The 19,551-nt window shown below is 33.4% G+C and overlaps 2 protein-coding genes, 1 long non-coding RNA gene and 1 pseudogene across 6 annotated transcripts; 3 read left to right on the top strand and 1 right to left on the bottom strand.

Annotated features, from left to right (window-relative positions):
* Positions 1 to 3,202: 3,202 nt before the first annotated feature.
* Positions 3,203 to 9,892, bottom strand: LOC107496838 (uncharacterized). The gene is made up of 7 exons (XM_052251474.1): positions 9,751 to 9,892; positions 7,192 to 7,256; positions 6,945 to 7,084; positions 5,428 to 5,695; positions 4,211 to 5,361; positions 3,710 to 4,106; positions 3,203 to 3,574 (listed from the first exon to the last, which is right to left on the bottom strand). Exons 1-7 carry the CDS (start codon positions 9,890 to 9,892, stop codon positions 3,203 to 3,205), a joined length of 2,535 nt encoding a protein of 844 aa, XP_052107434.1.
* A 1,933-nt stretch (positions 9,893 to 11,825) lies between these two features.
* Positions 11,826 to 13,796, top strand: LOC107496864 (uncharacterized). Of its 4 annotated transcripts, none has more exons than XR_008001580.1 (4): positions 11,826 to 12,130; positions 12,723 to 12,811; positions 13,289 to 13,323; positions 13,616 to 13,796. It is a non-coding gene; the product is annotated as an uncharacterized LOC107496864 (long non-coding RNA). The 4 variants fall into 4 exon arrangements; XR_008001581.1 differs by having other exon boundaries at positions 13,183 to 13,323; XR_008001582.1 differs by lacking the exon at positions 11,826 to 12,130 and having other exon boundaries at positions 12,690 to 12,811.
* A 1,588-nt stretch (positions 13,797 to 15,384) lies between these two features.
* LOC110273906 (uncharacterized) lies at positions 15,385 to 17,362 on the top strand. Its single transcript, XM_052251473.1, has 3 exons — positions 15,385 to 16,258; positions 16,550 to 17,287; positions 17,340 to 17,362. Exons 1-3 carry the CDS (start codon positions 15,385 to 15,387, stop codon positions 17,360 to 17,362), a joined length of 1,635 nt encoding a protein of 544 aa, XP_052107433.1.
* Positions 17,363 to 18,252: 890 nt separating this feature from the next.
* On the top strand, positions 18,253 to 19,551 carry LOC127740491 (probable LL-diaminopimelate aminotransferase, chloroplastic; annotated as a pseudogene).

The following is a 19,551-nucleotide window of genomic DNA, read 5'->3' as shown; positions in this document are numbered from 1 at the left end:
TGAGTTTTGGAACTCTGATATGTATATATATATGTTCAGTTATCTTTCGATTTTACCTATCCGTTTTACGAATATCCATGCGAGTGTGTCACGATTTTCTGTTTATCAATTTGTTTAGCTTGTTCTTCAAGGCTCCTAGATATGATTTTACCCAACTATATCTATGTAGATATCATTTTCTTTTAGAGGTCGTAATACCTTGCCACCTCTGCTTTACGACTTAAGCGTAAGGCCCTGTGTGGTAGGGTGTTACAGTAATTCAAACATAATTTTATAATTTTAAATTCTCTTTTCAGTCTTTTTCTCTCTAGTTCTCTAATTCTCTGCTCAAACTATAATTCGTTTATGGTATCAAGAGTTGTGGTATCTTGATCCATGACTTCATCCGTCGCTGCTTATTCTACTAACTCAAACCCTCCAAATAATAATGCTGTTATTGTTTTAACAATTTTCACTCCAAAAAATTTTCAGAATCCTATAGCCAACAAATTAAGAGAGAACAACTTCAAAACATGGCAAGCATAGGCACTTGCAGCAACCAGAAGTCAAGATCTGCAAGATCATTTCAAGCGTGATTCAATTCCTCTTCAATTTGAATCTGATGCTGATGCTCTCACTGGTACTGAATCCAAGACTTACAAGCAATGGAGACAAGAAAATTACAGCTTAATTTATTTTCTTCTAGCCTTCATGTAGATGAAGATTTCAATAACAAGATGATTGGCAGCACCTTTTGTTATGAAATGTGAGAAAAGCTTGAAGATTATTTTGCCAAGACTCTAAGATACAAAGTTAAACAACTCAAATCTCAAATCAAAACTATCAAAAAAGTTGGGTTAACAGTTACCGATTATATGAGTAAGCTCAAACACCTCTTTTATTCTTTAGCAGCATTGAAAAATTCTCTCACTACTGAAGAACAAATTGATGTTATCATTGAGGGTCTCAATGAAGATTATCAAATGTTCATATCCACTGTTTCTGCAAAAACAGAATCATTCACACTCAATGAAATTGAGAATTTACTACAAATACATGATAACATGCTAGAAAGATTTCACAAACTAGAATCCATGATTACTCAAGCACACTATTCACAAACAAATTTTGGGAGAAGACGTGGAAGAGGAGTTATGTTTAATCGAGGGGGTCGTAATTCCTTCACCTCAACTTGTCCACAATGCCAGGTTTATGGAGAACTAGGTCATCTTGTGTGGTCATGTTATCAACGCTTCGATCAAAGCATTCCTTCTCCAACTATTCTCAGGGTTTTCGACCTCCCACCAACTCTCAACAATCCAAAACTTCCACCACTACAAACTCCACAAGATCCTCCACCACTCTTCCACCATCCTCTTCTTCTTTTCATTATCCTTAGGCCTATGTAACTACACTATCAATGTTAACAGATGATTCTTGGCATCCAGACACTGGCGCCTCACACCATCTCATTCCTGACCTGAATAATCTGGTTTTGAGCCATGAATATCACGGATCAAAACAGGTTCGATTAGGAGATAGTTCCGGTATGTTCATCTCACATTCTAAAAATTCATATATTCTTGCAAAAGACTCAAATCACATGTTTTCTTTAAATAAACTTTTATATATTCTTGATTTAACAAAGAATTTGATAAGTGTTGGTAAATTTTGTGAGGACAATTAGGTATTCTTTGAACTTCATGCACACAATTGCTTAGTCAAATACGAACATACTCAAGAAACTCTTCTACGTGGACATAGAGCTCAAGGAATTTATAATTTTTGTTAATATTGTCACCTATAAAAATTATACCCCTGTTGTTAACAATGCTGAAAAATTAGACTCATGTAGCTCTTACACTTTATTGCATTATAAACTTGAACATGCTGCTCCTAAAATTATAAAATATGTCCTTACAAATTGTAATCCTCCAAAATATAATAAAATTGTCAATTTTTTAGATTTCTCTAACTCTATTTGTGATCATTGCATGCAAGCAAAAATTCATAAGTTACCATTTTCTATTTCAGAAACTACGTATCGTTATCCTTTAGAATTTGTTTACTCTGATGTTTGGGGTCCAGCACCCATAATTTCTCACCTTGAATTTCGATATTATGTGACTTTTATTGATGCATACTCTAGATATACCTGTATCTATTTGCTTATAAATAAGTCACAGATTTTTGAAGCTTTTAAACAATATAAACCATCCATGGAGAAATTCACAGGGCACAACATCAAAATGCTTCAATCCAACAATGGTAAGGAATATCTCTCTCATTCCTTTAAAGAATACCTTCAACATCATGACATTTTTCAGCGCTTATCATGCCCATACATCCCAAAACAAAATGGGCGTGCAGAAAGAAAGCATCGCCACATCACTGAAATGAATTCAGCCATGCTTTCTCATGCCAAAATGCCTCTCACCTACTGGGATAAATCTTTTTTAATTGTTATATATATAATTAATCGCTTGCCTACGCTTATTTTATCTCACAAAACACCCTATGAAATATTTTTTTTTTGCTAAAACTGATTACACCTTTTTTAAGACCTTTGGCAGTGCTTGTTACCCTCACCTTCGCCCTTACAATCCTGTCAAATTTCATTATAAGTCACAAAAATGTATTTTCTTGGGCTATTCCACTCAACACAAAGGTTACCAATGTCTTTTTTTCACTGGTAAAATTTATATTACCTGCCATGCTCTCTTTGATGAATTTCAATTTCCATTTCAAAGTTTATTCTTTCCCAAACCAGACAACAAAAAATCCTCAGATCAGACACCAGTTCAAGGTAGCAAAAATCGAGATTTTACATAGAATCGGAAAATTAATTAAAAATCGTAGAACGTAAAATCGTAAAATGAAACGTAAGATTCTACTAAACGGAACGTAAGATTCTACCAATTATATAAATTTATCAATATCAATTATAAGAGTAATATAATATGATAAAATTAAATAATTTAAATAAAAATGAGAATTTAAATTTGACAAACGTATCATAAATAATAACATAATGATAAAATAAAGATAAAGTAGCATAAATATATAATAAAATATAACATTTGTAAAGTTCAAAGATAAAAATATAAACTAACCACAAGTCTGAAATTCAAAATAACAATATATAACGTCACAAATATAAAATAAGATAACATATCACAAATATAAAATAGATAACAGAATATCATACTAAAAAATATAAAGACTAAAGCAATTTATTAAAGTCATGATCATCATGTTCTCCAACATTTTGATTTTCATTAGGAGAAAAGTTGAGAAGCTCATTGAAAGCATCATCATCAAGAAGAGGAATCTCCAAATCAATCAAAGGACCCCCATCTTTACCTCTATCTTCTTGAGGGGCTAAGTTTACATCATTTTGTGTGTCAAATTCTTCCATATTTTCCATCATATTTTCATCTTCCACAATCCATTCTTCATCTGAATCCAAATCTTCAAGGCTATAATCAGCAGTATTTCTTGATGGCTTCTTTCTTGCCAATCTTGAATTGGTCATCACAAAAACAACATCATTCATTGTGCTTGTCTTCAAACGATTTCTTCTTTTCGTGTGAACCTAATAATATCAAAATTTACAAGTATTTATTTAATATATTAACATATGCTAATTAAAAAAATAGAATTGAATAACTAACTAATTCTATAGTTTAGAAAAATAAATTCCTAAGTTAATATCAAATTAAAAGTTTACCATCTCAAAAGCACTCCAATTGCGCTCACATCCTGATGAACTACAAGTCAAACTCAAGACACGGATAGCAAACTTTTGAAGTTCTGGATGTTCATCCCCATAAGAATCCCACCATTGTGAGGGTGTTTTGGTTTTGAGAGCATTCTTGGCTACATCTCTACCAAAAAATTTAGCCTTACTCTTGAAATCTTCAAGTTGACTATCAATAATTGTAATGAGTGCAGGATCTCCCACAAGTATATCCAAACAATCATAAAGTCCTTTTTTAACATCATACTCAACCTTAAAATTAGGACTATAATGAATTTGTGGATTCAAATAATAGCCTGCAGCATGCAAAGGCCTAAAGAGTTGCTTGTCCCATCTTGCATCAATAATATCCCACAAAGGTTTATAACTAAAGAAAAACATACAAATAGTGAATTAGACAATTAGTTAATTAGTAAATAATTAAATGATAAAACTGAGAGAAAAATGTTTACTTATTACTAGTTTTATTACCTTAGTTCAACACTTTGAAAAGCATCTTTAATCTTTTCTTTAGCACGATCAATTTCAGAATACATATATCCCATAGCTGCCTTACCCTCTGAATCCACTATACGAAGCACATGAAGAAGAGGATAAGCACCTCTCAAGCAATGGATAATGTTTCTCCAAAATGTTTTATCCAAAACAATATTTTCAATGTTTTTCCCATCTCTTGTCTTTGAGCACTTGCTTTCCTTCCATTCATCCGAGATGAACATTCTAATTATTGGATTCTTCTTCTCATTAAGACTACCCAAAGTAAGGTAGGACGTAGCAAATCGCGTCATACCTGGTCTCACCAAATCTCTTCCTTTGGTGTGCTGTTGTAAAAGAGAAATTAGAGAAGTCCTAGAATATATGTAAGTAGTTAGCTTTCTTCCTTTGGCAATGGTGTCTTTGTGAAGATCTAGCTTCTTCTCAAAATCTTCAAGCATCAAATCAATGCAATGAGCGGCACAAGGAGTCCAATAAAGATTCTTTCTCTTTTCCATCAACATTTGTCCTGCCTTTTTGTAGTTAGCTACATTATCAGTTACAACTTGAACCACATTCTCTTCTCTCACTTCCTCTACAACTTCATCAATCATCTTGAATATCTTTTCAGCTGTTTTGCATATATCAGAAGCATTAATGGATTTCAAGAAAACAGTTCCCTTAGGACTATTCACAAGAAAGTTGAGAATAGTTCTCCTTCTTTTATCCGTCCAACCATCTGTCATAATAGTGCAACCAATTTTCTTCCATTCAGCTTTATGTTCTTCTAATGTTAGTTTGGTTGACTCTACCTTCTTCTTCAATAATTTTCCTCTTAACTCATCATAAGAAGGTGGCTTAAATCCTAATCCATGGCGGGCAACCTTCTCAAACATGTTATAGTATTCTTCAGACCTTGCAACATTAAAGGGAATAGCATTATTGTAGATGAACGAAGCAATTTCATCACACGCCTCTTCCCTTAAGCCCTTCTTAAAAATTGAGTTGATTGTTGTTTGAGTGCTCACACCCCTTTTCTTAAAGAGACTTGCTGGTGTCTGTATTTCTTTTCCCCTTCTCTTCTCACCAACTAAGGCATCCCCTTCTTCTTCTACTCCTTCATCTTTACTTTGTATCTTTTCTTCAAATTATCTTGTCTTCTTAACTAAATTTTTTTGCAAACCAACAACAATATCAAACATATCCTTTTTAACCTCATCAGAAACACCCATGCAAGGTTCAACATCTTTTTTTGTTCCTGCCAAATGATGTTTCAACCTATACACTCCTCCTGTCACCACTTTATCACAATACTTGCATTTTATTTTTTTGGCATCTCCATCAACCGAAATTCCATGCTTCCAAGCTTTGTCACTCCTATTTCCTGCAGTATTTTTAGCGATCTTCTTGGATGCACAACCACGATCAGTTTCAACTCCAGTATTATTTTCGCCATTATCCGCATTTGAAGCCATATTAAACCTAAACAATAGAAGTACATAATTTATAATCTATGGAATCTAAAATGAGAACACAGTAGCAATAAATTCACATTATTTTAAAAAAAAAATTCTGTAGTCCATATCAAATTCACTACACTAAAATAAATAAACTTATAAACAAATATATAATTAACTACGTAAGCATTTAGGTTGTAGGTAGCAATTAAAAAACTTAACTAGCAAAGCTTTAAGAACAAAAAAATTAAATTAAAAACAAGGTTCCTAAATTCCAATCCAATTATGTTTCGTTGACATTTTCTACTTATATTTGAGCACAGTACTATATATGTATTATATTGGTACTCCTTATTTATATTGGAATCTTTGAGATACAAAATTAAGAATGAAAGAGATTTTGGTAAGATATAGCACTACTCACATTCATTAATCACTGTCATGTTTTTATTTTATCCTTAAACTATTAACAAAACAAAAGGCATAACAAAAATATAGAGAGCAAGCTGAAATTGATCCATGCCAAAAGAAAATTTTCCTAAACTTTCTTAGTAACAATATCTGAATCACTATCAAAGACAATATCATGTACATCATCAAGACACTCCTGAGTACTCTCCATATACTTTTCAAGCAAGTCTTTATAGTTTATATAGATAAACAAAAATCAATACCTTCAAATAAAGCATCAATACCTTTATATAGATATTTTAATTCTTGAAAGTTATAAGCTGATATTTTACCTTAAACTGTCTTAATATTAATAATCCAAATCATAAGTTTCTTCATCACTCTATCCATGGACCTCATTGATCACTATTGGTTATTAATGATGGTAAAGAAACTAAAACTAATTATATTTTTTAATTGTAAATTTGTAATAATGATAAATCACTAAATATGTTATTAATTTATTATGTACTTACCGGATGAGATTGCACAAGGTACCACAGGTTCGCAGCGCACAAGCACAGAACAGAGATGAATCATGCAGAGGCCACCACACTCATGGAGTCAGTCTCATAAAGCTGTGTTGACAAGAACTGAGAAGACAACAAGCTAACAATAGTAGAAGAAAAGTGTAAAACCTTTGAATAAAAACCTCAAAAAAATGCAGAATACCATGGGTCAATGAGAGATTGAGAGTAGTGGAAGAGTGGGAGAGAGTCGGAATTCAAAAAGAAGGGCAGAGATAAGTAACCGCTTAGTAAGTGCAACAGAAATCGAAGAGTTTTTAGTGGGATTCAGGTTGGGTCAGCCGGGTCGTCTCAAACCCGCAAATCCTCTTCTTCTGGATTTTCTTTCCTTTGACGCGATGGAGACGACACGATTGCACGATTTCACGATCTTCCACGGCGATTCCATGAATTCCAGCTTCACCAGGCGCGGAAGTAGAAACGGGAACGGGGATGACCTGCGAACTCGTAACATCGTCCGTTTATACGAGTAAAGACGTGATTTTTGCTACCTTCCTTGAATACCAACTATACAACCAATTCTGTCTCCACTTAGAACACCTACTATATCTAACGACAACACTGACCCACATATAACAACCCGTCTGTCCATCCCATCCTCAAACTCATCTGATCTTATACAACCATTAACATCTCATCAAACTTCTCCACTTGATGAATCCTTGTTATCTAAGCCCATATAACAACAGTAACGCGCCTCTGTAGTAGACATTCCACTATCTTCCAACAGCACACGCCCTATTAATACTCACCAAATGATTACTAGATCAAAGAGTAGTATATCAAAACCTAAAGCATATACTACTTCTATACCTAGCACTAACGATATAGAAGAACTACCCCCCAAAAATGCTATTTTAGCTTTCAAAGTACTAAAATGGCATGATGCCATGAAAGAGGAATACAAAGTCCTCATGAACACCAAAATATGGACCCTTGTTATACCTCCACCTCATGCCAATATTATTGGCTGCAAGTGGGTCTTTACAATTAAAAGGAAACCAGATGGTACCATACAAAATTACAAAGTTCGTTTGGTGGCAAAAAGGTTCCACCAAGCTGAAGGTTTTGATTTTAAGAAAGTTTTTAGTCCAGTTATAAGACCTGCCACTATATGTGTGATTCTATCTATTACTTTATCTTTGAATTGGGTGATACGCCAATTTGATTTTAATAATGAATTTTTAAACAAGGATTTACATCATATTATTTATATGACACAACCTTTAGGATTTATTCAAGGCACATCAGACATGGTTTGTAAATTAAATAAGAGTCTTTATGGCCTCAAACAAGCACCACGAGAGTGGTTTTTGAAACTTAGTCATACTCTACAAAAATTTGATTTTTAATATACAAAATCAGATACTTTTCTTTTTGTTAGAAATGATGGCAAAAGTATTATGTATTTATTTGGTATTTAAGTTATTTCTTAGGTATTGAAGTCTTACACACTCAAGCAGGACAATTACATTTATCTCAAACAAGATATATTACAAATTTGTTATCCAAAGTTGGCATGCAAGGAGCTGCTCCCATGTCCACTCCAATGGTCTCCTCCCTTCAACTATTGTCATCAGGATCTCAAGATTTCGAAGATCCAACTTTATATCGGTCTGTAGTGGGAGCTCTACAGTAGGCCACCATCACTAGGCCTGAGTTTTCTTTTGCTGTTTGCAAAGTAAGCCAGTACACGCACAAGCCACTGATATCTCATTGGAAGACTGTTAAACGAATTTTATGCTACCTGCAAGGAACAATGACTCATTATTTAATTTTTCATACATGCAATGACTACAGAATATATAGATTTTTAGATTTTGATTAGGCAGCTGACCTCGAAGACTGAAAATCAATCTCTGGGTACTGTATATATTTGGAAACTAACTTAATTAGCTGGTCATGCAGGAAACAAAACATAATCTCTAAATCTTCCACTGAAGTAGAGTTCAGGAACTTGGCTGCATGTGAAGGGGACATTTTTGGCTCATAAATTTGTTGATGGAACTTGGAATAAAGTTACAGACTGCTCCTATAATTTGTGTGATAACATGAACACAATTCTCTTAGCTTATAATCTAATAGTACATGACAAGATAAAATATTTTTAGCTAGATATTCAAGTCATTTGAGACAAACTTACCAAAAGGTTATTGCATGTAGTCCACATTTCGAGAAGTGAGCAAATTGCAAATATTTTGACCAAAACCCTTACTATTGTCACTTTCAAGCGGTTGAAGAGCAAACTCAGAGTGGTTCCAAAACCAATCTTGAGTTTGAAGGGGGTGAAAAGGATACAGATTAGTCAATTAGAGGAAGAAAAATTCGTTAGAGTTTGTTATTGCTAGTAGAGTTGGTTGAGATATTTTGGCTGGGTTGTTGTGAATAATGAGTCTTCTGTTCTTTCATTTTTAGAGCTATATAAGACTCTGCCTAATTATAATTCAAAAACAATTTTATAATCTCAAATTCTTTTTTTAGTCTTTTTCTCTCTAGTTCTTTAATTCTCTGCTCAAACTAAAATTCGTTCGGACATACATATATATCACACAAGAACATGAATGGAGTATGTAATGAAGTTCGTGGTAGTTCACGCAATCGCTAACTCAAGTGGTTATTGATATAGAAAATCACGCAATGATTAACACTGCTGCTGTTCCTTCAACCGATGAGGATAAAGGATTGGACGAAGAAGAAGAAATGATTAAGAGAATAAAGCTGTACAATCTTTGCTAACCTCATCAGAGGAGAATGAAGAGTGGCACGAAAACAGCAGGGCAGTAGTGGATTCGCAGTGGGTGGGAGCTAGGCGCGTTGGAGTGAGCGTCGGAGGGGGAGGCGTGTCCAGTTGACTGACGGAGGTGAGGATCGGGATGAACAACAGTGTGAGTGGAGGAGCGTAAGAGTGTTGAGATGAAATGAGAACGTGATGTGACGGTATATTAAAAGGAGGTTACGTTGCCTAACCCTAATAATTTAAATTTGAAAATTAATTATTCTAATAAATTGAGAATCTAATTTTAATAATTAATTTAACCTTTTTTTAAACCGTTGTTCACGTTATTCAATATTTACATTATTTATCTATATTTTCTCATATAACTATATAGATCAATGCGTCCACATATATTTTGTAGTTTGACACATATTCGCCGGAGCATTTTATCAGCGAGCACATCCACTACCGCCACCGTGTCCTCTCCATCTTCCACCACGATATTCTCCTCATCCTCCCCACCCACCATGCATATCCCTAGCCTCCTCCCCGCTAATAAAATTCTTTGTCTGTTGGGTTGTATTCTTAATTAGTTGTACACATATATCCAATAATTAATACAAAACAAAAGTACACAATAATTAATTTTATTTTAAAATAATTATTACTATTATTGTTGTTAAGAATATTTATTTTAAGAAAAAGTATAAAGAATTAATTTTTATAGTTAATTAATATTAACTATTTTTCATTTTAGTTCTAAAAACTTTTACTTTTTAGATGATTTAGAGTTCATTCTATTATAATTTACTAATTTAAAATTTAAAGTTAAAAATTCATAATTTAAGATATAAAATTTAAAATAAATAAAATAAAATTTTAAAAATTAGTTAATATTAGTTGAAAAAATTAACTTCTTAGAATTATTTTTTTTATTATCACAAGTGTCATATTAACCAAAGTACAATGAAATAGATATGTTTTTAATTTATGAAAAAATTATTGTTATAAAATTACTTATTTTAATATTTCAAATTTATTATTTTATATTAATTTTTTTAAATAATAAATTATGATATTATATCATAAAATTATTTATTACAAAAAATTTAGCACATAAAAACTGAAAAATATATATCTCTATGAATCTACATATATATAACTTGACAACAAGGTAGAGAAAATATATTAGATGATATTTAATTTGATTGACTTTTTCACCAAGAATCTTGTTAATTAATTACGTGCCTGAGATTATTCTTTCAGAAAATCAATACTCTTATATTTTTTTGGTAGATTAATATATTTGAGTGTAAAATTATATAAATTACATTCATTTATACATATATAAAAAATTAAAACAGTAGCTATCATTAACTAAACCCAAAAAATATTAATCATAACATAACTAGAAAATGGCTTAATACAGACAGATTTATAGACAGATTTGGTATATATTACAGACAGATTTTTGGTTACCGATGGATTTTGTCCCTCTGTAAAAGCCTCGTCGGAAATTATTTACCGACGAATTTTTTTCCGTCGAAAAATTACCGACGGATTTTTACCAGTTACCAACGGATTTTTCCTTTGTAAATTCTCCATTCATTTCCCGAAGCCGACGAACTTTCCGACGGATTTTTCGTCTGTAATTACAGGCAGATTTTCCGACGGATTTTCTCGGATTTTCCGACGGATTTTTCCGTCTATAATTACAGGCGGATTTTTCGACGGATTTTTCTTCTGTAATTACAGACGAATTTTCTAACGAATTTTCCGTCTGTAATTACCGACGAACTTTCCGACGGATTTTTTCGTCTGTAATTACAGACGAATTTTCCGACAGATTTTCTGTCTGTAATTTAACCTTGGAAAATCATCTCACACTCTTATTACAGACAGAAAATCCGTCTATAAATCTGTCAGTAAACTAAAAATAGATTTTTTTTATTTTTTCAATTATAAAATAAACTTGTTTTCATACAAAATAAATATAAATTTAATACAAATTTTTATCTAATTTGTATTTGAATATTTATAATATTACAATAAATAAACAAATTCATCGTATTATAAAATTAAAAGAAAATTATTATAAACAAGCAAGTCAATATAATTCAAAACATAAACAAAGTGTATTATCAACTATAATCCTCAGTATATTGTTCAACCATACTAAATTTTACACAATTTTACATATATTACAGAAAGATTAACTGGATTCTTTCTCAAAAAATGGACATGTATCAACATCTATCAACCATATGTGCATGAATTCTTCTTGAACCTGATAGGTTTGATTTAGAAGAGTTGATCACCAAAGAAAAAGTAATTTCCACTACACCAAATTAGTTATATAGCTACACTAAATTTGTGACCCTAATTCTAAGGGTCTCCATTAATTAACATTGTGACACTTATAATATAATTTTTTTGACCGTCAGTAATGAAATTTATCTCTCTTCACTCTTCCTTTTACTCTGCTGTTTGAGATGAAATGAGAAGAGACGAGAAACAGGAAAAGTAACACCATTACCTTCACCGTCGCAGATCGCATTCACCGTTCACCGTCACAGTGTGTTCGCCGTTCACCGTCGCTGCGTCGCAGTCGCGTTCGCTGTTCACCGTTGCGCTTCGCGCTCGCCTTTCACTGTTCGTCGTCCCCCGCGTCGTCCTTTCTCTTCTCCTATTTTATGTGTGCGAACCTTACCCTAATTCTCCATTTAGCGATTTTTTTCTTCTTTTCCAACCCCACTGAACACTGATAGTGAGTATTTACTTGTTCTTTTACTATATTTTTTCCTGCAATTTCTTTGTTGTTGCTGCAATTTACTGTTATGATTATATCCTCATGTTCATACTTGCGATTGTTTCTTTGAATTCTCTTATATCATTTTAATTTTACCTGCACTCAACATGTTCGATGAAATGCTTCAACCTATTTTCTTTTGTGTTAGGTCTATAGAATGATATTGTTAGTGGATCTTGGTTTAATTTGTGCTCCATTTTAACCGAGTTTCTGAGTACTATTAATGAACAATTTTGAGAATTCTTTTTTGTTTGTCATTATCCTTTCAATACTTACTACTACTGGTTACTACTTTCAAGTTTCAGTTATAGTGAAATATCGTGCTGTGCGATTTTTGGGCTAAACAGTCTCATTCATCCCGTGGCAAGGATTCTGCCAAAAAGGATCTTAATAGCCAGATGAACTTGTTTCGAGATGTTTTAGAAAATTTTCAAGTATTTAAATTTCATTTTATTTATTAGTTAATATTACTATGATAACCGAAGTCATTCATCATCTTGTAAATCTAGTATTTAAGTGTTGATCTTACTTTGTTAGAGGTATTTTTCAGAGAGGAAGAACCACTGAAGCTGAAGCAAAATTTGAGAAGCTCTTGAGAAGAATAAATGTAAAATCTGAAAAGGTTGACCTGTCAAAAAGGTATTATTATTTGGTCTTCATTGATTATTACTATTTAGTTAGGTGGAACCTTACTAGCATGAACAGATTTCTTCTAATATTAAGAAGTATTAATTAATTATTCTAAAAGAAATTTGTCATAGTAAGAATAAATGCTAATCAATTTTACTAGAGATTCACAACACAAGGTTCTAAGAATTGGTAATAAAATATAATGAATAAGAAGATTATTCACATATTTTCCTTATTAATGCCACAATATCGATGAACAAGAAGATGAAACAATTAATGGTTAAGATAGATAAAATTATTTGCTTTAAAGTTTGGAAACGATCTTTTGTACTTTTTGGTACTTAGTGTTTATGAATTCTCTTTCTTGATGCTTTTAAAAGGTAATGGTTTCTACAGAAGAGGAATTTGAGCTTTGAATAGGAAAACTCAATTTGGCTGGCTCTGCTTTTGGTTTTGGTTTAACAATTGAACCTCTCTATGACACAGATTTCAGGACGTTCGGTGAAGCTCTTTTGGTTCAGGTCTGCTGGTAGCGAATGTTGTTACACCCTTTTCTTTATTTTTTTTATATTGTTACCCTTTGTTCGCGTTAGAAATTGTCCATAATGGAATACTGCTTGTATGTTTAGCTTCCTTTTTATTATTTTTTTATAATTTTGTGTTAATGCTGCTGATGGAAATGCGGGTTAGAGAAAGATTTGATCCATTTAGGCATTTTGTTTTAATTTAATTATCTACTCCATGCTGCATGTGATTTAATTAAAACACCTTTATAGACATAAAACACAATTTTTTCCCTCTATCAAACTTTAGGCTTTCTACAATTGGGCTATAGCAATCTCTGATCGGACAAAAATGCATGGTCGCACAAGGGAAGCTGAAGAACTATGGAAACAGGTCAGCATAAATATGGTTCTTGGCAGCTCTTGCTCTTGTAGATTGTAAATTTGTTGATGGATACTGCATAATACTAAATTCAGAACTCATAGTGAAAATAAATGGACTAATTTTTCACATTTTAATTCATAGTGAAAATAAATGGACTAATTTCATACAAAAGGCATAAGAAAGCAATGAGTTTGTATTACGATTGCATGCTTCTTACTGCATTTTTGGGTAGTGCTTCTTCTGGGGGCAACGATTTATAGTAGAACTTTTGTTGAAGCAAAAAACTTGAGCTTCTTAGAAAAGATATTAAAGAAACTATTTCACCACCTTCCTGGGAACCAAACACTTGAATTTCTCCTGAAAGGCCTTGTTTATACCAAAAGCACTTCTTGACTCGTAAACAAATCTTATCTTCAACTACTGCTAGTTATCAATTTAAGTAAATTTAGGGGAGTCACATCTTTTATTAATCCTTAGCTAAGAAGGTTATCCGTACATACATGTAGCACACTCCAGATATATTAAACCAGAGTCTTATTTCATAATTAGCTTATTCTACTATTTCTTTATTTTGTTAAGTAATAGTCCTTACATTATATCACTGATTGTGTAACTATGTTGCTAAAATTTATTATTCTATAGTAAATAATCACCCAGGCTTTCATCATTTTATTTCTTTGATAAAATGAACTTAATTAAACAAAACAAGATATTGCTATCAATCTTGATATATGAATTATATTTTTTCTGTATTGGAGTTCTAACTTATTTTCTTTGTGCTTTGTATTTTTTTTCCAATTTAGGAACTTAGTGCCATTGTTCCATTTTGAGAAAAGCAAAAGATTGTAAGAACTGCTATCAGCAAGGTACAAAAGTTATAGGAGGATACCAGATAACATTTGCAAACCAGTTCTTTACATTTACTATGTCCTTTAGCATATAACTTATTCTCTCTTCCACTTTTTAACTTTCCAATATTCTTCAATGCAGTTCCGTGCAGCTATTCAGTTTACAATTTAATTAAAGCATTTTCCATATATATATGATTAAAGACTAAATGATAGATAATTTTAAAAAAAATATCTTATTGTACTATTTTAATAATGTATATCTAATATGATTGACGTAGATATGTGGTCTTGCCTTGTGCACATCATGGTTTGACTTGTATTTGCTTGCTTTCGTTGATAATAATCTCTGGCCCACGCGGTGAAATTTTAAGGTCAAGTGAAAATGAAGGTTTATATTTATTTAGTCCTTGAAGTCAACCTGGAATTTTCTCATTAGAATTTTCTATATGAATGCAGAGAGAAGATTCATATAAGTATTGTTGGAAGTGAGAGAGTTAGAAGGTGGAGCTTCCTTGCGGCATCGCCACATTCAGTTAGTTTTTTTCTTAGTTTATATTTATTTTTACTACTGTACAAACTATATTTTTATTGCATGATACTTTTCATAGTTTAGTATTTATTGCATTGTAGATAGAATTAAGGATATACTCTTGTTTGAAATTTGAAGGAATATTCTTATATTGGTTCAATGGATAAGTCATGGATCACAAAGCCACGAAACTCAATAGAGTATGAGCGAGGGGTTAAGAGGTTTATTGATTTTGCCTTCGAAAATAGTTTAGCTGAAGCAACTGTATGCCCTTGTTTGAAGTGCGGTTTTAGAAAAAAGTGACAAAGGGTGAGATGTACGATCACTTGATATGTACCCAATTCCCGAAAGAATATACACTTTGGTTTTATCACGGAGAGACTGAGGTAGGGGATCCCAGTAGTAACGTCTCAAATAGTGATGCTTCAAATGCTTTTGATGATTTTAATCAAGATTCTATTCATGACATGCTTGGAGATGCTTTTGGAACTGATATGCACTGGGCAAATGAAGTCTCATTAGAGTCAGATGAAGACATTGATGGAGTTGAAAGAGTGATGCCAGATGTAGCTGATGCAGCGGAGTTTGAAGAATTAGCAAGTCATGCAGAACTACCTTTGTATGAAGGGTGTACAAGATATTCAAGATTGTCCTTTTTGGTGAAGATGTATCATATTAAGTGTATATGTGGGATGACTGACAAGGCAATGTCGATGATATTTGAACTCTTACATGATGCATTTGAACATGCAAAGATTCCGAGTTCATTTTATGAAGCAAAGAAAACTATCTTGAAGCTTGGTATGAATTATGAGAAGATACATGCATGCCCGAACAATTGCATGCTGTATTGGGGTGAAGACAAGGAGAAAGAAATGTGTAAAGTTTGCAACAGGTCTAGATGGAAACTAGATACAAAGGGTGGTGAGATTCAAGAATCAAATGATGGGAATATTAGGAAGAAGGTGCCTGCTAAAGTTCTTCGTTACTTTCCACTAAAACCTCGTTTGCAAAGGTTATTTTTGTCTTCAAAGACAGCCGAGGCCATGAGATGGCATGATGTTGCTCCTAAGGAAGATGGTGTAATGACGCATCCTAGAGATTCAGAAGCTTGGAAGATGTTTGATTTAAAAAACACTTCATTCGCAGAGGATCCACGAAATATACGTTTGGCATTAGCTACTGATGGTATTAATCCCTATCGTAGTATGAATGCAAATTCTAGTACCTGGCCGGTTATTCTCATTCTTTACAACACTCCTCCTTAGATCTGTATGAAGCAAACATATTTTATTCTTTCAATGATAATTCCTGGAAAAAAGATGCCAGGAAACAATATAGATGTCTACTTACAACCGTTGATCAAAGAGCTAAAAGAGTTATGGAATGAGGGCGTGGATGCATATGATTCTTTTGAGAAAAAGGCGTTCAAATTGCATGCGGCGTTGATGTAGACTATAAGTGACTTTCTTGGGTTAGGAATTCTCTCTGGGTGGAACACGTACACTGGACTTGCTTGTCCATCTTGTAACTTCGACTCTGTTCCTTTTCAACTTCCTCATAGTAGAAAATCATGTTTCATAGGACATCGTCGTTTTCTTAATCAAAGGCATCGGTTTAGATTGAATAGGGTTCGATTTAATGGAGAGCAAGAATTTCGCAATCCACCGAAGAGGTTATCTGGTCTTGATATACTTGAGCAAGTCAAGGACATCAATGTCACATTTGGTAGAAAAGAAGAGGCAAAAGTTAGGGGGAAAAGAAGACGTGGTGAGCGTGCTGCAGAAGGTGCTAAGCAGTGGAGGAAGAAAAGCATTTTTTTTGAACTTCCCTATTGGAAGTATAACCTATTGTGTCACAATCTTGATGTGATGCATATAGAAAAAAATGTATGTGATAATGTGATATACACGTTGCTAAATGACAGCACCAAGTCAAAAGACCACCTCAATGCTCGAAAAGATCTTAAAGCTTTAGGCTGTAAACAAGATCTTTGGCCAGATGAGAATGGAAAGTACGCTTCAGCTATCTTTACACTGACTAATAAAGGCAAGAAGGCTTTTCTGTCAACTTTAAAAAATATTAGTGTGCCAGACGGGTATTCAAGTAACATATCTAGGTGCATTGATGTTGACAACCTTAAGATCAATGGGATGCTAAAAAGCCATGATAATCACATATTAATGCAACAATTGCTACCATTAGCCATGCGAACGAGTTTGTCTAGTGAAGTTTCAGCAATCTTGATTGAATTGTGCTCGTTCTTTAGGAAGTTATGTGAAAAAAGATTGATTATTAAGGATTTAGACAAGTTGCAAGATCAAATTGTGCTCACTCTATGCCATATGGAGATGTTATTTCCTCCATCCTTTTTTACAGTTATGATTCATTTGGTGGTTCACCTTGTTGAAGAAGTTAAGCTTGGAGGTCCTGTACACTACCGGTGGATGTATCCGATAGAAAGGTAACAAAGAATAAATTTCTTTACCTTGATTTTAAAATAGTGTATAAGTTTCCTATTAATATTAACAGTTTTGGCTCAATTAATAGGTACTTGGGACAACTAAAATCTTATGTGCGTAATAAAGCACAACCAGAGGGCTCTATTGCTGAAGGTTATCTTATGCAAGAGATCCTTACATTTTGTTCAAGATACCTGGACAATATTGAGACAATATGGAATCGACGTAAGCGTGTTGGTAATGAGCCTACCCAGATATATCCCAATTCATGAATATCTAAGCTGTTTCCTCAAGTTGGAGAATCAAATACTGGTTTCACATATTTTACTTTATCACCAATTGAGAAGAGGCAGGCTCATAGGCATGTTTTGACAAATTGTCGTGCAGTTGATAACTATCTTAGGGATTATAGAGATATTGTGAAGAAAACATTAAGAAGCCGAACAAGGGATACTACTGAGATAGACAAAAAGGTTCATAGAGAATTTGTTGATTGGTTCTCTAATCATGTAAGAGAAATTTCACTTATTTCATTTTCTATTTTTGCAATATGTCTATGACTAACACAAACATGTTAATATGCTTTTAGATTTGTACAGGTTAAGGACTAATCCATCGCAGATATGAGCTCCATTTAAGGGTCTGCTGCTGGCCAATGAGTTGCTGCATGCACGGTTCGAACTCCCGACACTTGCTTAAGCGGACGAGTGAGCTGACCACTCAGCCAACTCAAGTTGGTTACTGACCTTTGTAGCTATTCTCTGTAAATAATGCCACTTTTAATTAATATGCAGGCCTATGTAGACTCGAGTGTAATTATGGGCCAGACTGGCTACTACCAGAAGGATGTTGAGAAGTTTGCAAACATCAAATACATGTGATGTAACCCAGAAAATGGTTTTTTCTCTGATTTGTCTTCTATTTCCCGACCAGATATCATCTTTTTCTGCTCGCCAAACAACCCTACCGGTGCTACGGCAACAAGAGAGAAATTGACCCAACTTGTTAAGTTTGCTAAGGACAATGGGTCTATAATAAGTTTGCAATGTACATCTCTGGTGACAATCCACGCTCGATCTTTGAAATTCCCGGAGCCAAAGAGGTCAGTCTGTATTATGATTTGATGTTTAAAAATCTGTCCTTATCTTCATTCTTAACTGCAGTTATGATACTTAAGAGTGCATGGCTTATAATAAAATGCAGATAATGTCAATTATTTGGAAACAAGTTCCATGCCTTTTGCATTTGGTTATTGTAATAGGCGTTTCCTTCCTTGAAAGTTTCTTGTTTATTGCATGACTCATGAGAAGTTGTAGCTTAGATCTAATGAATATTTTGTCTGAACAAAGTTATATCATCAGGAAAGTTGTTCAACATTAGTATAAAATTTTGTTAAAAGTTGCCAAAAGTTTGTAATTCAACTATGAAACTGCTTTTTACATTTGACGAATACTGTTGATTTCTGTTGGATATCTGTGTGTATGACTGAGTGGTTATGGCAAATTGCAGGTTTCCCTTGAGGTTTCGTTATTTAGCAAGTATGCCAGGTTCACTGGAGTTTGACTGGGTTGGACTGTGATTCCGAAGCAGTTGTTGTTTTCTGATGGATTTCCTGTTGCCAAGGACTTCAATCGAATTGTATGTACTTGCTTCAGTGGTGCATCAAATATTTCCCAGGCTGGTGGTTTGGCTTGCTTTTCACCAGATGGCCTTAAGGTCAGTTATTTAGTTTATTAGTTGTTTAACTAATCCATTCAATACACCATGGAAGGTATCCTCTCTTGCTCTGCCCTTTCTCCTTCCACACCCTAGAAAAAGGGTCCAAGAATTTATGATCCGAGAGTTTGTCGTCGCTCATGCACGATTACATGCTTTCTTAATCATTTAAAAAAAGCTACAGAAGTGACTTGCTGCGTTTGAATGCAGGCTATGCAAGACGTTATTGGATTCTACAAAGAGAACACTAACATAATATTTAACCATGCAGGCTATGCAGAATCAGAGTCAAAGGAAGAATGA

The sequence above is a fragment of the Arachis duranensis genome, chromosome 7 (assembly GCF_000817695.3).
Source record: "Arachis duranensis cultivar V14167 chromosome 7, aradu.V14167.gnm2.J7QH, whole genome shotgun sequence".
NCBI lineage: Eukaryota > Viridiplantae > Streptophyta > Magnoliopsida > Fabales > Fabaceae > Arachis > Arachis duranensis.
Note: the sequence above shows the minus strand (reverse complement) of the source record. Positions and strands in the feature narration are given on the sequence as shown.

Excerpts from the sequence above, each read along its gene's own strand:
- LOC107496838 (XM_052251474.1), bottom strand. The coding sequence starts at position 9,892 with ATGGTGGGTGGGGAGGATGAGGAGAATATCGTGGTGGAAGATGGAGAG. Across the intron at positions 7,257-9,750 it reads TGGACGCATTGATCTATATA|ATGAGTTTGAGGATGGGATG; the intron begins GTTATATGAGAA and ends GTATAAGATCAG. Across the intron at positions 3,575-3,709 it reads ATTGGAGTGCTTTTGAGATG|GTTCACACGAAAAGAAGAAA; the intron begins GTAAACTTTTAA and ends TGATATTATTAG.
- LOC110273906 (XM_052251473.1), top strand. The coding sequence starts at position 15,385 with ATGTACGATCACTTGATATGTACCCAATTCCCGAAAGAATATACACTT. Across the intron at positions 16,259-16,549 it reads TTTGGCATTAGCTACTGATG|GAATTCTCTCTGGGTGGAAC; the intron begins GTATTAATCCCT and ends TTCTTGGGTTAG. Across the intron at positions 17,288-17,339 it reads ACCATTAGCCATGCGAACGA|GAAGTTATGTGAAAAAAGAT; the intron begins GTTTGTCTAGTG and ends CTCGTTCTTTAG.